Genomic DNA, 14,337 nt, shown 5'->3' on the forward strand with positions numbered 1-14,337 from the left:
GAGCGGAGGTCGGAGTGAGTGGTGAGCGCGGGGCGGGAGAGAGGAGGAGACTTTCGCAGATGCGTGTAGAAGAACAGGAGGATTAGAGCGGACGGGATGCAGCAAAGGTGGTGAGTGCTGGTCTGTCTCTGGTGACACTACCTAAAGCTTGCGGCCGCCTTCATGATGACTGAAGGTTCTCAGTCAGTGGCAGACCCTGCCCCAGCCCAGATCCAGGCCCCAGCAAGCCCAGTGACAGTCCCCAGGCAGGCCCCAGGGGGTAAATGTCTGATAAAGGGGTAGGGGGATGTCTGGTGAAGGTGTTCAGTGGCACAGGGGTGGGGGGAGGGGGATCACTTAAAATGACACAGGAGGATCAGAGGGGGCAATTAAAATGACACAGGAAGATCAAAAGGGGTTACTAAAATGGTAATCCCCCCTCTGATTCTCCTGTGCCATTTTGATTTCCCCCTCTGATCCCCCCTGTGTCATTTTGAGTGATCCCCCTCCCCCCACCTTGATACCCCAATTCCTTTTTTTTTACCCCTATGGTAGAAATGAGCGCAAAAAGAAAAAGCTACTCCGTGGAGTACAAGAAAGGAATCGTGGAAGACTCTTGGGGCCAAAATCTTACTGCTTTCTGCAAAGAGAAGATGTTGAGTATCCGATTGGTCCGAAAATGGCGAGCAGAGTATGGTAACCTCATTGAACAAGTGGACAAGGGAAATGCTAAAAAGCGCAAGTGTGGATCAGGTCGGCAACCATTATTTTCCGAGCTGGAAGACCTGATCTGTGAATGGGTTGTTGACAGGAGAGCAAAGGCTTTGGTTGTGAATAGGGCTCAGATTCAAGAATTTGCCCTTGCAATGGCACCACAGTTTGACATAGCCCCCGAAGACTTCAAAGCATCACAACACTGGCTGGATAATTTCCTTCAGCGAAGTGAACTGTCTTTAAGAAGATCTACCAACGTTGTTTAGGTTGGAAGATACTCAAGTTATTAAGCGAGCACTTGCATTCAAGTCCTTTATTGATGATGCTGACTTCTCTAAATACAATCTTTCCAACATGATTGCTATGGATGAAACTGCAGTGTTTATGGGCCAATCATCTCAAACAACAATTGAACAGCGGGGTGCCTCCTTAGCGTACATTCCCTCCACTGCTTACGAAAGTGCACGTGTTTCCTGTATTTTGGCAATTCGTCTGGATGGCACTAAAATCCCACCTTTAATCATTTCTAAGGGCAAGAAGGAAAAGATTGAACGTGTTTTGGGCGTTTTTGTTCTTGAAACTGAAAAAGCCTGGGCCACACAAGCAGTTATAAGGAAGTGGGTCGATTTAATGCTGCCGCTTGTTATGCGAGGGAGCCAAAGAGGTCTGCTAGTCTGGGATGCAGCCAGCACTCACCGCGCTAAAGACATGAAGACATTTCTTCACGAAAGAAAAATAGATCAGATAATGATTCCCGCAGGAATGACGGCCTATCTCCAGACTCTTGATATTGCAATAAACAAGCCATTCAAAGACAATTTGCGCATGGAAATTAATGACTACATTGAAAATAGAATGGAGAGAAATCAGCGTGGAAACTTTGTGAAACCTAAACTGAAAGAAGTTGTGACTTGGGTGAAGAATTCATGGCAGAAAATCACTGACAGTTGCATTGCAAATGCACTGCGAGCAGGCTACCTTGACAAGAAGTACTCATTTAAAGACAGTGCTATTGCTAAACATGAGAGATTTGGTCCACTGATTCTGAAAGAAATGGAGTCACAAGAAATTCACCAGGAAATTCAGGAACTGGATTGTTATGATGATGTTCCAGAAGATGATGACATGATTGTCACTGAATAAATGAGTAAATTCTTGATACTGTAGGATTCACAGTTTGTCTGGTTTGTGTTGACAACTACTGTACTACCGTACCATATACAGGTAATAAATTTCCTTTATTTTCATTTAACAATAAATGTGTACCGTATTCTTCTTCATGGAAAAATAAGACATCCCCTGAAAATAAGACCTAGCACGTCTTTGGGAGCAAAAATTAATATAAGACACTGTCTTATTTTCGGGGAAACAGGGTACCTAGGTTGCGGGCACATCCCCAGTAGGGGGTGTGCAGGAGGCGGCTGATCAATGTTTCTCTCTCATTGATGTTTCTAACTCTCTATCCCTCTCCCTTCCTCTCTGTAAAAACTCATCATATTTAAAAAAAAAAAAAGAAGCTCTAACTGGTTTGGCTCAGTGGATAGAGCGTTGGCCTGCGGACTGGGGGGTCCCGGGTTCGATTCCGGTCGGGGGCATGTATCTTGGTTGCGGGCACATCCCCGGTGGGGGGTGTGCGGGAGGCGGCTGATCGATGTTTCTCTCTCATTGGTGTTTCTAACTCTCTATCCTTCTCCCTTCCTCCCTGTAAAAAATCAATAAAAATATATTAAAAAAAAAAAAGAAAAGTGGATTTATTTTGAGAATCCCAAACGCACAAAATCATGGGTTAATCCAGGTCAACCATCAACATCAACTGCAAGGCCAAATCGCTTCAGAAAGAAGACCATGCTCTGCGTTTGGTGGGATCAGGAAGGTGTGGTGTACTATGAGCTTCTAAAACCAGGTGAAACTGTTAATACTGATCGCTACCAACAATAAATAATCAATTTGAACCATGCTTTGATCGTGAAACGACCAGAATGGGCCAGAAGACACAGCAAAGTAATTTTGCTTCATGATGACGCACCATCACACACTTCAAAACCAGTTAAAGACACGTTAAAAGATCTTGCCTGGGAAGTATTAACCCACCCACTGTATTCACCAGACCTTGCTCCTTCAGATTACCACTTGTTCCGATCGATGGCACACGCACTTTCTGAGCAGCACTTCAAAACGTACAAAGAAGTGGAAAACTGGGTCTCTGAATGGTTTGCCTCAAAACAAGGAAAGTTCTATTGGGACGGTATCCACAAATTACCTGAAAGATGGGGGAAATGTGTAGCTAGTGATGGACATTACTTTTTTTTTTTTTTTTTTTTTTAAATATATATTTTATTGATATTTCACAGAGAGGAAGGGAGAGAGATAGAGAGCTAGAAACATCGATGAGAGAGAAACATCGATCAGCTGCCTCCTGCACACCTCCCACTGAGGATGTGCCCGCAACCAAGGTACATGCCCTTGACCGGAATCGAACCCGGGACCTTTCAGTCCGCAGGCCGACGCTCTATCCACTGAGCCAAACCGGTTTTGGCAACATTACTTTGAATAAAGCACTTTTGATGTTTCTCTTGAAATTATCGTGTTTTCTTTGATTACAAAATCCGCATTATTAACCGGTACACCTGGTAAACTGCCTCCCTCCCTCCTTGTACTTCTGCTACACTTGGCCACTTCCTTGCTCACCTGCCTTCTGGGTGCCTCAGCCTTCTGGCCCCCATGCCAGGTTCACTCTGGTTCCAGGTTCTTCTGACTCCACTCTGCAGCAGCCCCACAAAGGCTGACCAACGCTTCCCTCCACCATTTGTAATGGACCTGCTGTTGACTGCTTCCCTTCAGCCCCAGGAGTACAGCGGTGGTTGGCAGGGCTCATAGAGGGATAGGAGCGCATGCAGACTGTCCCCACCCACTAAACTACAGATTCAGTCCTTTTCACCCAAGGATTCCTCAGGCCAGGAGCACGGAGCCCTGTTCTGTTGATGCCTCTTCTCTAAATCATCACCAGCCCATCCTCACCCACTTTCACCCTAGAAACACAATGCTCAGTGACAGCAGCTTTAGGGATGGAAAGTTTTCTAAAATTAAAAAAAATAAATAAAATAAGGAAAGAGAGGAAATTTAGATTATGAGATTTTAAATTTTTTTTAGGAAGGAATGAGAATAAAATGCAATCACAAATAAATTTTGTATTTATACGCACATATTTAATATTTAAACTGTAAATCTGATAAGAACCAGCTACGTACTAGTACTTAAAATCAGTAGAAGACAATAATTTTGACCAATGAAAAAACCCGTGAAAGAAAATGCCAGAACCAAGATGGCGGCATAGGTAAGCACCTAAACTGCTACCTTGCACAACAATTTAAAAACTACAACTAAAAGACAGAACGGACACCATCCAGAACCACAGGAAAGCTGGCTGAGTGAAAATTCTACAACTAGAAGGAAAGAGAAAAGCTCACAGAGAATTGGAGGTACGGCAAAGGGTCTTTGTGCGCGCAGAGAGGAAGGGCAGCTGAGAGCCTGGCTGACTTTCTCTGGCGGAAGGGGGAAGGAAGCCCCTGACCGCACTGAACCCCAGTTCTGACTGCACTGAACCCCAGTTCCGGGCGAGCCCCTGGGGACCCACGCTCTTACGGGGGGAGTCTGGACTCTCGGGCGGAGACTCAGGAGCCAGGGAAGGCAGAGGTCTGAAGGCGCGGGCGTGCCAGTGCACACAGAGGCAGCGGAGGTTGTCACAGGCTTTCCCTAGTGGAAGGGAGTCAGAGGCTCCTGACTGCACTGAACCCCAGTTTCAGGCAAGCCCCTGGGGACCCACGCTCTTGTGGGGGGAGTCTGGACTCTCGGGCGGAGACTCGGGAGCTGGGGAAGGCAGAGGTCTACGCGTGCGCGCAAGGGCAAGGCTGACGGGAAGCCAAGACTGTCTGCTCCGCCCTCAGACTCCACCCCATCCAAGCCGAGCACAGAGGCTATTGCAATTTGGCAAGTCTAATCCTATAAGGCTGTCTCCAGCACTGAACTTCTCCCAGCGTAGACGTAGCTGATCCTTACAGCCAACTGGCCTGGAGGTTAATTCCTCCCAGTGATACCAACAACAATCAAGACTTAATTACAACAAGGCTGTACACACAGTCCACAAAGGGGTGCACCAAGAGTGTCCACCTCAGGTTAACTGGGGAGGCCGACCCACTGGGCCATATAGGAAACCTAGCACACAAATTTACCCTACCAACTCAGGGAAGCAGTGAAAATGCAGCGTCAAAGAAACAGATCACAAACGAAAGAAATGGAGGAAAACAAACGACTGGATATAGAATTCAAAACCACGGTTATAAGGCTTTTCAAGAATATCCTAGAAAAGGCCGATAAATATAACGAGACCCTCGAAGATATGAAAAAGGACAACTAGAAATTAAACATACACTGACTGAAATAAAAAATATTATACAGAGACCCAAAAACAGACTAGAGGAACACAAGAATCAAGTCAAAGAATTGAAATACGAAGAAGCAAAAAACACTCAACCGAAAAAGCACAAAGCAAAAAAAAAATCCAAAAAGTTGAAGATAGTGTAAGAAGACTCTGGGACAACTTCAAGCGTACCAACATCCAAATTATGGGGGTGCCAGAAGAAGAGAGAGAGCAAGATACTGAAAACCTATTTGAAGAAATAATGACCGAAAACTTCCCCCACCTGGTGAAAGAAATAGACTTACAAGTCCAGGAAGCGCACAGAACCCCAAACAAAAGGAATCCAAAGAGGACCACACCAAGACACATTATAATTAAAATGCCAAGAGCAAAAGACAAAGAGAGAATATTAAAAGCAGCAAGAGAAAAACAGTTAATTACCTACAAGGGAGCACCCATACGACTGTCAGCTGATTTCTCAACAGAAACTATGCAGGCCAGACTGGAGTGGCAAGAAATTTTCAATGTGATGAATAGCAAGAACCTACAACCAAGATTACTCTACCCAGCAAAGCTATCATTCAGAATTGAAGGGCAGATAAAGAGCTTCACAGATAAGAAAAAGCTAAAGAAGTTCATCACCACCAAACCAGTATTATATGAAATGCTGAAAGGTATTCTTAAAGAAGAGGAAGAAGAAAAAAGTAAAGATAAAAATTATGAACAACAAATACATATCTATCAACAAGTGAACCTAAAAATCAAGTGAATTAAAAACCTGAGGAACAGAATAATCTGGTGAATATAATAGAATCAGGGGCATAGAAAGGGAGTGGACTGATAATTCTCAGGGGGAAAGGGGTATGGGGGGTTCAGGAAGAGACTGGAAAAAAATCATACACCTATGGATGAGGACAGTGTGGGGGGAGGTAAGGGCAGAAGATGGGGTGGGAACCGGGTGGAGGGGAGCTATGGGGGGAAAAAGGAGAAACAATTGTAATAATCTGAATAAAGATTTATTTAAAAAAAAAAAGAAAAAGAAAATGCCAAAGAGCAGAAAGAAAAAATGAGGTAACAATGGGGGGGAAAAGGCAGTAAATGCTAAGCTTCTGAGATTGTGCACTGAGAAAACAGTGTATTCTCTCAGCCTCCTGTCCAGCCTAAATCACAGGCCACTGGGAGAGAAAATGGAAAATTGCTCACTCTCAAGTAAGGAAGTTGGTTAATAATGACAAAACCTCTGAAATTATCAGTTATCAAGCTTCTTAACTGCTAAAGAAGTTAGCTTGCTGCCCTAACCGGTTTGGCTCAGTGGATAGAGCGTCAGTCTGCAGACTCAAGGGTCCCAGGTTCGATTCCGGTCAAGGGCATGTACCTTGGTTGCGGGCACATACCCAGTGGGGAGTGTGCAGGAGGCAGCTGATCGATTGTTTCTCTCTCACCAATGTCTCTAACTCTCTATTCCTCTCTGTAAAAAATCAATAAAATATATTAAAAAAAAAAAAAGAAGAAGAATTTAGCTTGCTAACCTACCTGCTTCCCCAGGTCAGGCTGCTGTGGTTTTCTAGAGCCTATGTTGGCTAGCAGAGCCAGTATTTGGGCAGTTTTGCCAAAGACTGGGCTGTTTCCATTGCTTTCCAAAAGAGAAGTGCATGCAGCACTGCTTGACAGCCAGTGTTGGCACACAATGGTTCTAAAGTTCCCATTCCACTCCTGCCATCCTCCTAGGCTGGTGGTGCTCTGGCTCACGATGTCCCTCACTGTGTATCCTTCCACAGGTGCATGGCGGGAAACTGGGAGAAAAGGTGGACTACCCAAAGAGTCCAGATCTCAGCTGCACAACCATTTCAGAAGAGTGGAGCCTCTAACACCTGGGGGCACAGCCGTGGTGCTGTATGTGGAGCACATGCCCCTCTTGGGACAGGACACCTAAAAATTAGAGCAAAGTTGAGGCCTGGGAAAAGCCCTCTCTGACCCTGCCCAAAGTGGCAAAGAGAGGTGTGTTAAAGGGACTGAACATCATGGGGGCCGTTTCCCCCAAGGTCCTTCTGTCTCAAGGGAAAGCAGCTTCGTAACTAGTCACAGGGACAGCTAGGATGATCCTGATCCTCAGAGATCTTCAAGAAACAGTCCTCCCGATGGGAAAACAACTGCCTCCTATGCAGGGTCCACATCACCAACACTGGCTCCTGGACAGGTTAAGTACTCAGGACCCAGCTATGTGAGGACAGTGGTCCAAGGCAGGCCTCACCTGCCATGGCGGCAGTGCCAACATGGAGAACTTCAGCTCAATACTGCATGCCTGACACTGACTATTGGCTAAACCAGATTTAACCCAACACTTGATCGCCAAGACTTCCGGGAAGGGCTGCAGTATAAAAAGGAACCAATGGCTTTAAAATATAAGCTTTCAAGGGTCAGGTAATGTGCACACAGAAAAAAGACCTTTTAAACTATATTGCCTTAGATCAGTGGTTCTCAACCTTTCTAATGCCTTGACCCTTTAATACAGTTCCTCATGTTGTGGTGACCCCCAACCATAAAATTATTTTCGTTGCTACTTCATAACTGTAATTTTGCTACTGTTATGAATCATAATGTAAATATCTGTTTTCCGGTGGTCTTAGGCGACCCTGCTAGCGGTTCTCATCCGGTGGGTCGCGACCCACAGATTGAGAACCGCTGCTTTTGAGCCTAAGACCACCGGAAAACACAGATATTTACATTATGATTCATAATGTAGCATAACAGTAGCAAAATTACAGTTATGAAGTAGCAACGAAAATAATTTTATGGTTGGGGGTCACCACAACATGAGGAACTGTATTAAAGGGTCGAGGCATTAGAAAGGTTGAGAACCACTGCCTTAGACAATGAAGAAGTGAAAAACGAGTCCATGTTTTTAACCCTCTGACTTCTATTTACTTTGGTATGCTTTCATACTGGGCATTAAACTGGCAACAAACAGTTTAAGATGAGGCTCTGCACCCCTCAAACGTATACAGTTCTGAATTCAGGGGAGTCAGAATGTACATGCAGGATGAGGGCACGGTTTTGTTAATAAGCAGCAAAAATGATAAGGTGGGCAGGCATTTGAAAAATATACAGAGGAAGCCTGGGTATGAGAACTAGGAGGAGAAAGTGTGAAAAAGAGTAATAGAAGCCCAGGGGGCATGGCTCAGTGGTTGATCATTGACCTATCTGCCAGGAGGTGGGAAGTCACAGGAGCCATGGAACCTGGGGACTCACCAGCAAGTCCTAACCCTAACCCTTGTTCTTCCCTGATTAGGGAAAGGGAAACTAGGAAGAGAATGTGTCAATATTTTCAGCCTCATCATGCGGGATCAATTCCTAGTGTGGGGTGTGCAGGAGGCAGCCAATCAATGATTCTCTCTCATCATTGATGTTTCTGTATCTCTCTCCCTCTCCTTTCCTTTCTGAAATCAATAAAAATATTTTTTTCAAAAGAGTAACAGAAGCCATCTAGATACTCAAGGTTTAGAAACATAGCATAACAAGGTACAGAACCTATTTTAAAGAAACAGAACACAATATATAACAAAACCTGGTACAGACCAAGGGGGTGGAGAGTCATGAAAAAATTGATTGGTCCAAAAACGCTTCACAGCCAGCTTGGGGTGGGGGTCCACTAATCAGAACTTCTTCAGGCAAATAGGAAGGGCCTAAAGAGAACCTGGCAGCCGAGAACATCTTGGACACTGTTCTGGGCTGTGCAGGCTGAGAACAGAGGCCACATGGTAGGGGTGCCTGAGAAGGGACCCTCATCAAGGAGAATCAGTGACAAGCCAGGAGAGGAAAGGGGAAGTCACAGGAGCCATGGAACCTGGGGACTCACCAAGAAGTCCTAACCCTAACCCTAGTTCTTCCCTGATTAGGGAAAGGGAAACTAGGAGGAGAATGTGTCAATATTTTCAGCCTTACCAGGCCTGAGTCCATGTGGCCAAACCCCACCAGATGTAACTACTTCCTTATGCAGAAGAGGACACACATCCATGCTACAACCCAGCACACGCACTGCATTTCAGATGGGGTTCAAGAACAAGATCTGTAAGGTACAACCCTCTTCTCCTAAGTGGGCAGATTTCCCAGGTCCACAGAAGGCATTGTCCGCCCAATCTCCCAGAAACAGGGACGGAGAACAGAAAAGTTAACGGCAAGCACCTTTTCCCACAGGTGTCCACTACATTGCAGGTCAAAGCACTTCATGAAATTTCAGTGAGGCTTCAAGCTATCCCTGCAAATCTTATCAGCCTTCCCTGTCAGCACCCAATACACAGCTGTCACTTTGAGATACAATTCCTGCTGCAGTTAAATTAATTCCAAAAGAGAAAAACAGGTTGGAGAATGATACGTAAACGATGAAATTCACTGTAAAAGTAAGCTTTTAGCTGGATGAATTCAGACTATAATATAGCGCGCGCGCGCGCACACACACACACACACACACACACACCCACCCTCCCCCCCACCCCCCGCATGCAGCCTCTCATCAGCCCTCTACAACGTGGGCAGGACTGCCTAACAGCTCCACAAACATGCAAAGGACAAGGACATCCAGAAAGAACTTCTTGGCATCCAGACATTCCTTCCAACCATGCCTGCAAATATTTCGAATCCCAGCAGGCTACAAGCTGATTTAAAGCCCAGGGGCTGGTACAGAGGGCGTGCGATCTTGTCTGTGGATAGAGGAGGTCACTGGGCCATCAGGAACTATGTACCCACCTTCCTCAGGACCCTCAGAAACACTCCAGGTGGAAAGCACACTCGTTTGTCCTTCTGTGGGCCATGCGCCTGGTCATGGGCTGCTAATGTCAGACCTGGCCATCTTTTTCACACAGTTTGCAATGCTGTCACTTCCTGCTTCTGCAGGGCTGTGTGTGATCCAACTATTTAAACAGAAACCTGACTCAGTTGCTCTGATAAGGCATTTGGCGCCCTCAAACCTAAATCATTTGGAATGAACTATCTCCCTAACACAGTCAAAACATCGATGGGCTTTCCCTCTCTCTTCCACTCTCTCTAAAAATCAATGGGAAAATATCCTTGGGTGAGGATTTTAAAATAAAAAAAAAAGAAAGAGAAAAAGAAACAGACCTTGTGCAATTATATAAATGCAAACAGCATCAAGCACTGTAAACAGACTCCAAGAACCATCATGAAGCCAACAGGCCTTTCTTCTCTCAGACACTAGCATCCGAACACATTCCCCACTAGCCTTGAGAAAACACACTCCGCCTGTTGTGTTGACTCAGCTAGTGGATACACAACCAGTTCTCAATATTCAAATAATTTTTTTCTGAGGGCCTCGTGTCACACTGAACAAGAACGCTATCTGGTTACACGAGAAGGCACTACTGACAAGTCCTAAATGATACTTGTCTAAAACTTACAGTTTCCACTCCAGCACTTCCTCCCTGGTGATCTGCCCTTTGAACCTGCCTTCAAAACAACTGTGCGCCACACCCCTACGGCCAGCTGTCATCACAAGGGCAGGCATACAGAGCTGGCACACGTGAGTCCAGCCCTTGCACCTGCTGAGGGAGTCATTTCTGCATCAAGTGTCCTCAGCATCAACTCCTTGCTCTAGTCAAAGTCGGTTTCCACAAAAGGCACCCCTTAGGATGGGGCATAGTCAAGTGCCAGTGAAGGCTCTCCACACATCATCATCTCAGAAGGAATGGACCTTCCTGCCCCCCCCCCCCCATTTATGCAGTGCTTCCTAGGTCATCATGCACTTGCCCTACATGCACCCAAACCTCCCATCAGGAGTCTCAGGAGATAAGGGCACAAATTCAAGGGACACACACCCAGGAGATACCTTTTCCTCCTCCCCAAGCTGTGGCACAGGCAGCCTAGAGGCCCAGACCTGCTTTAACTAGCTGCCCAAAACAAAGCCTCTTTCCAGGCCCCACATCTCTACACGCATGTGCTGTGACACCTCTTATGAAACGCATGTCCAAAGCATAGAACAAACCTACACTTCCACCTCATTAGCATGGGGACTTCACCTTGCCAGCTCTGGACTCAGCTTAGTAACTGCGGTAGGGATGTCATGAGAAAGAAATACATCACACTATAGGAGGAGCTACCTACCAAAAGGGAGAATGAAAGTCAGAACCCACTTCTTTCCATGTTGTTTTCCCCACTACCAGCCCACACAGATATAGCCACCTTTGCAAACACACCGCCACCCTACAGTTGCAGGGAGCCACTCTGGCTAATCACCACTTTTTCATTTAACAAAATCGTCGCACAGTTCTTTTTTCCAAAGGGAGGATTCCAAGCCTCACCCATTCAGAATATCAGCTCTCAAATGATGAACCAGAGCCTCTTTCCAAACAGCTGCTTTCTGACAGTGTGAGGCTGCAACAGGCTCCGGGGGTCACAGAGTTCAGCTATCTGCCCAAAGAAATAAGTGTGCTGTCCATCCATGTAACAATGTCCCTCCCTTCAGCCTCCAGCACAGTTAAGACATTCAGGCACAACCCCCTGGAAAGACCACCTGAGCAGTGGCACGGAGGACTTCCTTAGACTGAGTGCTGCACTGAACTGCCCAGCAGACCCTCACGTGAGGGGCAGGGTAGCACCTGGTCTCTGCTATCATTCAGATAGACTCTATTTACCACACAGGTACTTAACATTTTCTGCACCCGTACCCACACCTGTAAAATGGGAATGACACCTACCTGGAAACTGTTGACAGAAGCCAAGCAACACTGTGTGAACTATCTAGCCAAGCGCCCGCCTTAAAGGAAGTGCTCAATCAGTGGTACCACAGCCTAGGCCCACCTTACTATCAAGCTGGGCTAGGCCATTTTCAGACTTCACAACTCCTACTGCTCCCCCTGTTGGCTGTACACACTTCAAGAAATAGGAACATTGGACAGGGGATTCTCATACAGTGCCACCTTAAAATTCCAAACTTGACAGCAAATTCATTTGAACCATGCAAATCTACCGGTCCTCATGTAGGAAAAAAAAAAATCCCATTTTGGGGTGTCTCTGCCATTACTGATGGGAAACGTGGCATAGTCTCACATACATGCAAAGGAACCTAGCTAGCTCCAGACACAAAATCCTTGTTCCTCTCACTTCCTGATGGGAGGTCTAGTCTCTATTCTGTAATTCATTTCTTCTCATTAGATTCCAGCGTTTTGCACTGGAAAAAAGCTGCCTCATGCCAAGAAAACACCAGGTGTCAAATACCATCCTGTGAAACTACCGAGACTATGAGAAAATGCACTTTTTCTCCTCCAATGGACACCATCAAAGCACACACCTTGCATTGCAACAGCATCACTGTGTGAAAGTTTATTTTACAAATATCCAAGATTAACATCAGCCTCAGCCTCAATTGAGCTTCACCAAACCTCCTAAATTGTGTTTTTGTGTGTTCACCCAGGCACCACATGTGGCAATAACCAAAGACATCCCTTTTGCCTTTCACCATTTTCTTCAACAGAACAGGTTCTCCTCCTCTTAGACCTTGGGTTATCACCCATCTCCACAAAGCTTAGTGTTCTTAACACGAAGTCCATGGGTGAGCTGCAGAAGGTTCAAGAGCTTCCTGAAGTAATTACAAAATGCAATGTAGCTGTGCGTTTTTCTCAGGAGAGGAAGCATACCTTCCATCAGATTCTCAAAGGGGCTCATGATCCCCACCTCCAAACGATAAGGGTCAAGTACATTTCATGGATCTTCCTTCATTTAAGGGATTTGCCCTTTCAACCAAACTTTGGTCTAGACATTCTTCCCTCACTCACTCCACATTCGCACACAAGGTATAAAACCTTAAACCATCTTCCCAAAAGTCCAGAATTTAGCAGAGAAATAAACATAAAAATAATAGGGATACTTTTAGCAACAGACAGAAACACTAGCGCTGCTTTTAGCAAAACATTTAACCTAACAAATGCTTTTTTTTTTCTTTCCCGATAAAACCTCTCCTCCCTGTCATGCTCCCTTTTCCCTAGTCAGCAGGGTCAAGCCGAGCTTCCCAGGGGCTTTCCCCAACACTGGTGCCTGATCCGGAGCGCGGACTCAAGTCAGGAAAAGCACCCTCCGGGCCGGGAAAGGAGTCTCAGACTCCATGCTAACCGGGAATTTGGAAGGCCCGGAGCATCATCAGGTTCTTTGAGTAAGAAGAGCTCGCACCTCCTGCTTTTGCTGGGGGCAGAAGCACCGGGACCTCTTTGCAGTGAAGGCCCCGGGCGGCGGCTCCGCACACAGAAGGAAAAGTAACCCCAAAGGCTCGGCTCTAGGCCGCGCTGAAAACAAACTTTCCAAACACTTCTACCCCGACCGGCTGGTGACAACTCCTCGGCTTCCCCCGTCCTTTGCGCCCGTCAGCACTGGCGCCCACCTCACGGATACCGGGCTCCCCTCGGTGACTGAGTGGTGTTCCCGCAGCTCCCACGGCCCTCCGCCCTGGTGCCCGGCCCCAGGTGAGACGCCGCCCGGCCCTCGGAATCCTGGGCCGCCAAGCTTCGTCGGGCCCAGGCGGCCGCCGCGCTCGGGGAGGTGACAGGCCGTTGTGCCCTGGCTGCCGCGAGCGCACTCACCAGCTGGCTGGTGGTCCTGGCCATGGACCCTGCGGCGGCTCGGGCACCTCTTCGCAGCCCTGCGCGACTCTGCGCTTCTTCAGCGTCCTCCACTTCGCAGCGGAGCTCCAGCAATGGCTGCCCTCATCCTGCGCCCGCTCCGCGGCTCGCCGCCCCGCCCCGCCCCCGCACGACGCTGGGCGGGACTTCCTTCAAACCGCGGCCGCCGCCTGCACTCATTGGCCGTGCTTGCCGTCGTAACGCGGGGGCCCTGGTCAGCTGAGTCGGCGCTCCTGGAGCCGCATTTCCGGGTCGGGGCCCAGCGAGCTGGTCCCGCGCGACCCTGTCTTGAGAGGTGGAGGCGCGACCGGGTGGGAGCCAATCCCGGAGCCGCCGGGCGGTGCGGGGCGGTGAAGGGGGCGAACTGTCATCTCAGGCGCCCAGACTGGGAAAATGTGGCTCGCAGGGGCAGGGCCCGCCAAGGTCACACCCGAACAAGAGGCGAGGCTGGGCTCCCACCCGCCGCTCAGACTCGGAAGCCCGGCTCTGCGTAAACGCGGAGAGACGAAACTTGACCAGTTACAAAAGTAGGAATTGTTCACGGTAGGAAATTTGGGCTATCAAGTCATATTTATACGGCAAACAGTCCCATCTCATCTCCGCTAA

At 47.4% G+C, this 14,337-nt stretch overlaps 1 protein-coding gene across 3 annotated transcripts in view; it reads right to left on the reverse strand.

Moving 5' to 3' along the window:
- The window catches only part of PDPK1 (3-phosphoinositide dependent protein kinase 1), a 92,059-nt gene extending 78,200 nt beyond the window's left edge, over nt 1-13,859 (reverse strand). The window contains exon 1 of one of the 3 annotated variants that reach the window (XM_080681285.1): nt 13,693-13,859. In XM_080681285.1, the coding sequence (XP_080537411.1) occupies nt 13,693-13,716 (24 nt within the window). In that variant the 5' untranslated portion in view covers nt 13,717-13,859. The remainder of the gene's footprint in view (nt 1-13,692) is intronic. The other 2 variants (XM_080681284.1, XM_080681286.1) reach the window with 2 other exon arrangements.
- Nucleotides 13,860-14,337: the final 478 nt, after the last annotated feature.

The sequence above is a fragment of the Plecotus auritus genome (assembly GCF_963455305.1).
Source record: "Plecotus auritus genome assembly, chromosome: 7".
Lineage (NCBI taxonomy): Eukaryota > Metazoa > Chordata > Mammalia > Chiroptera > Vespertilionidae > Plecotus > Plecotus auritus.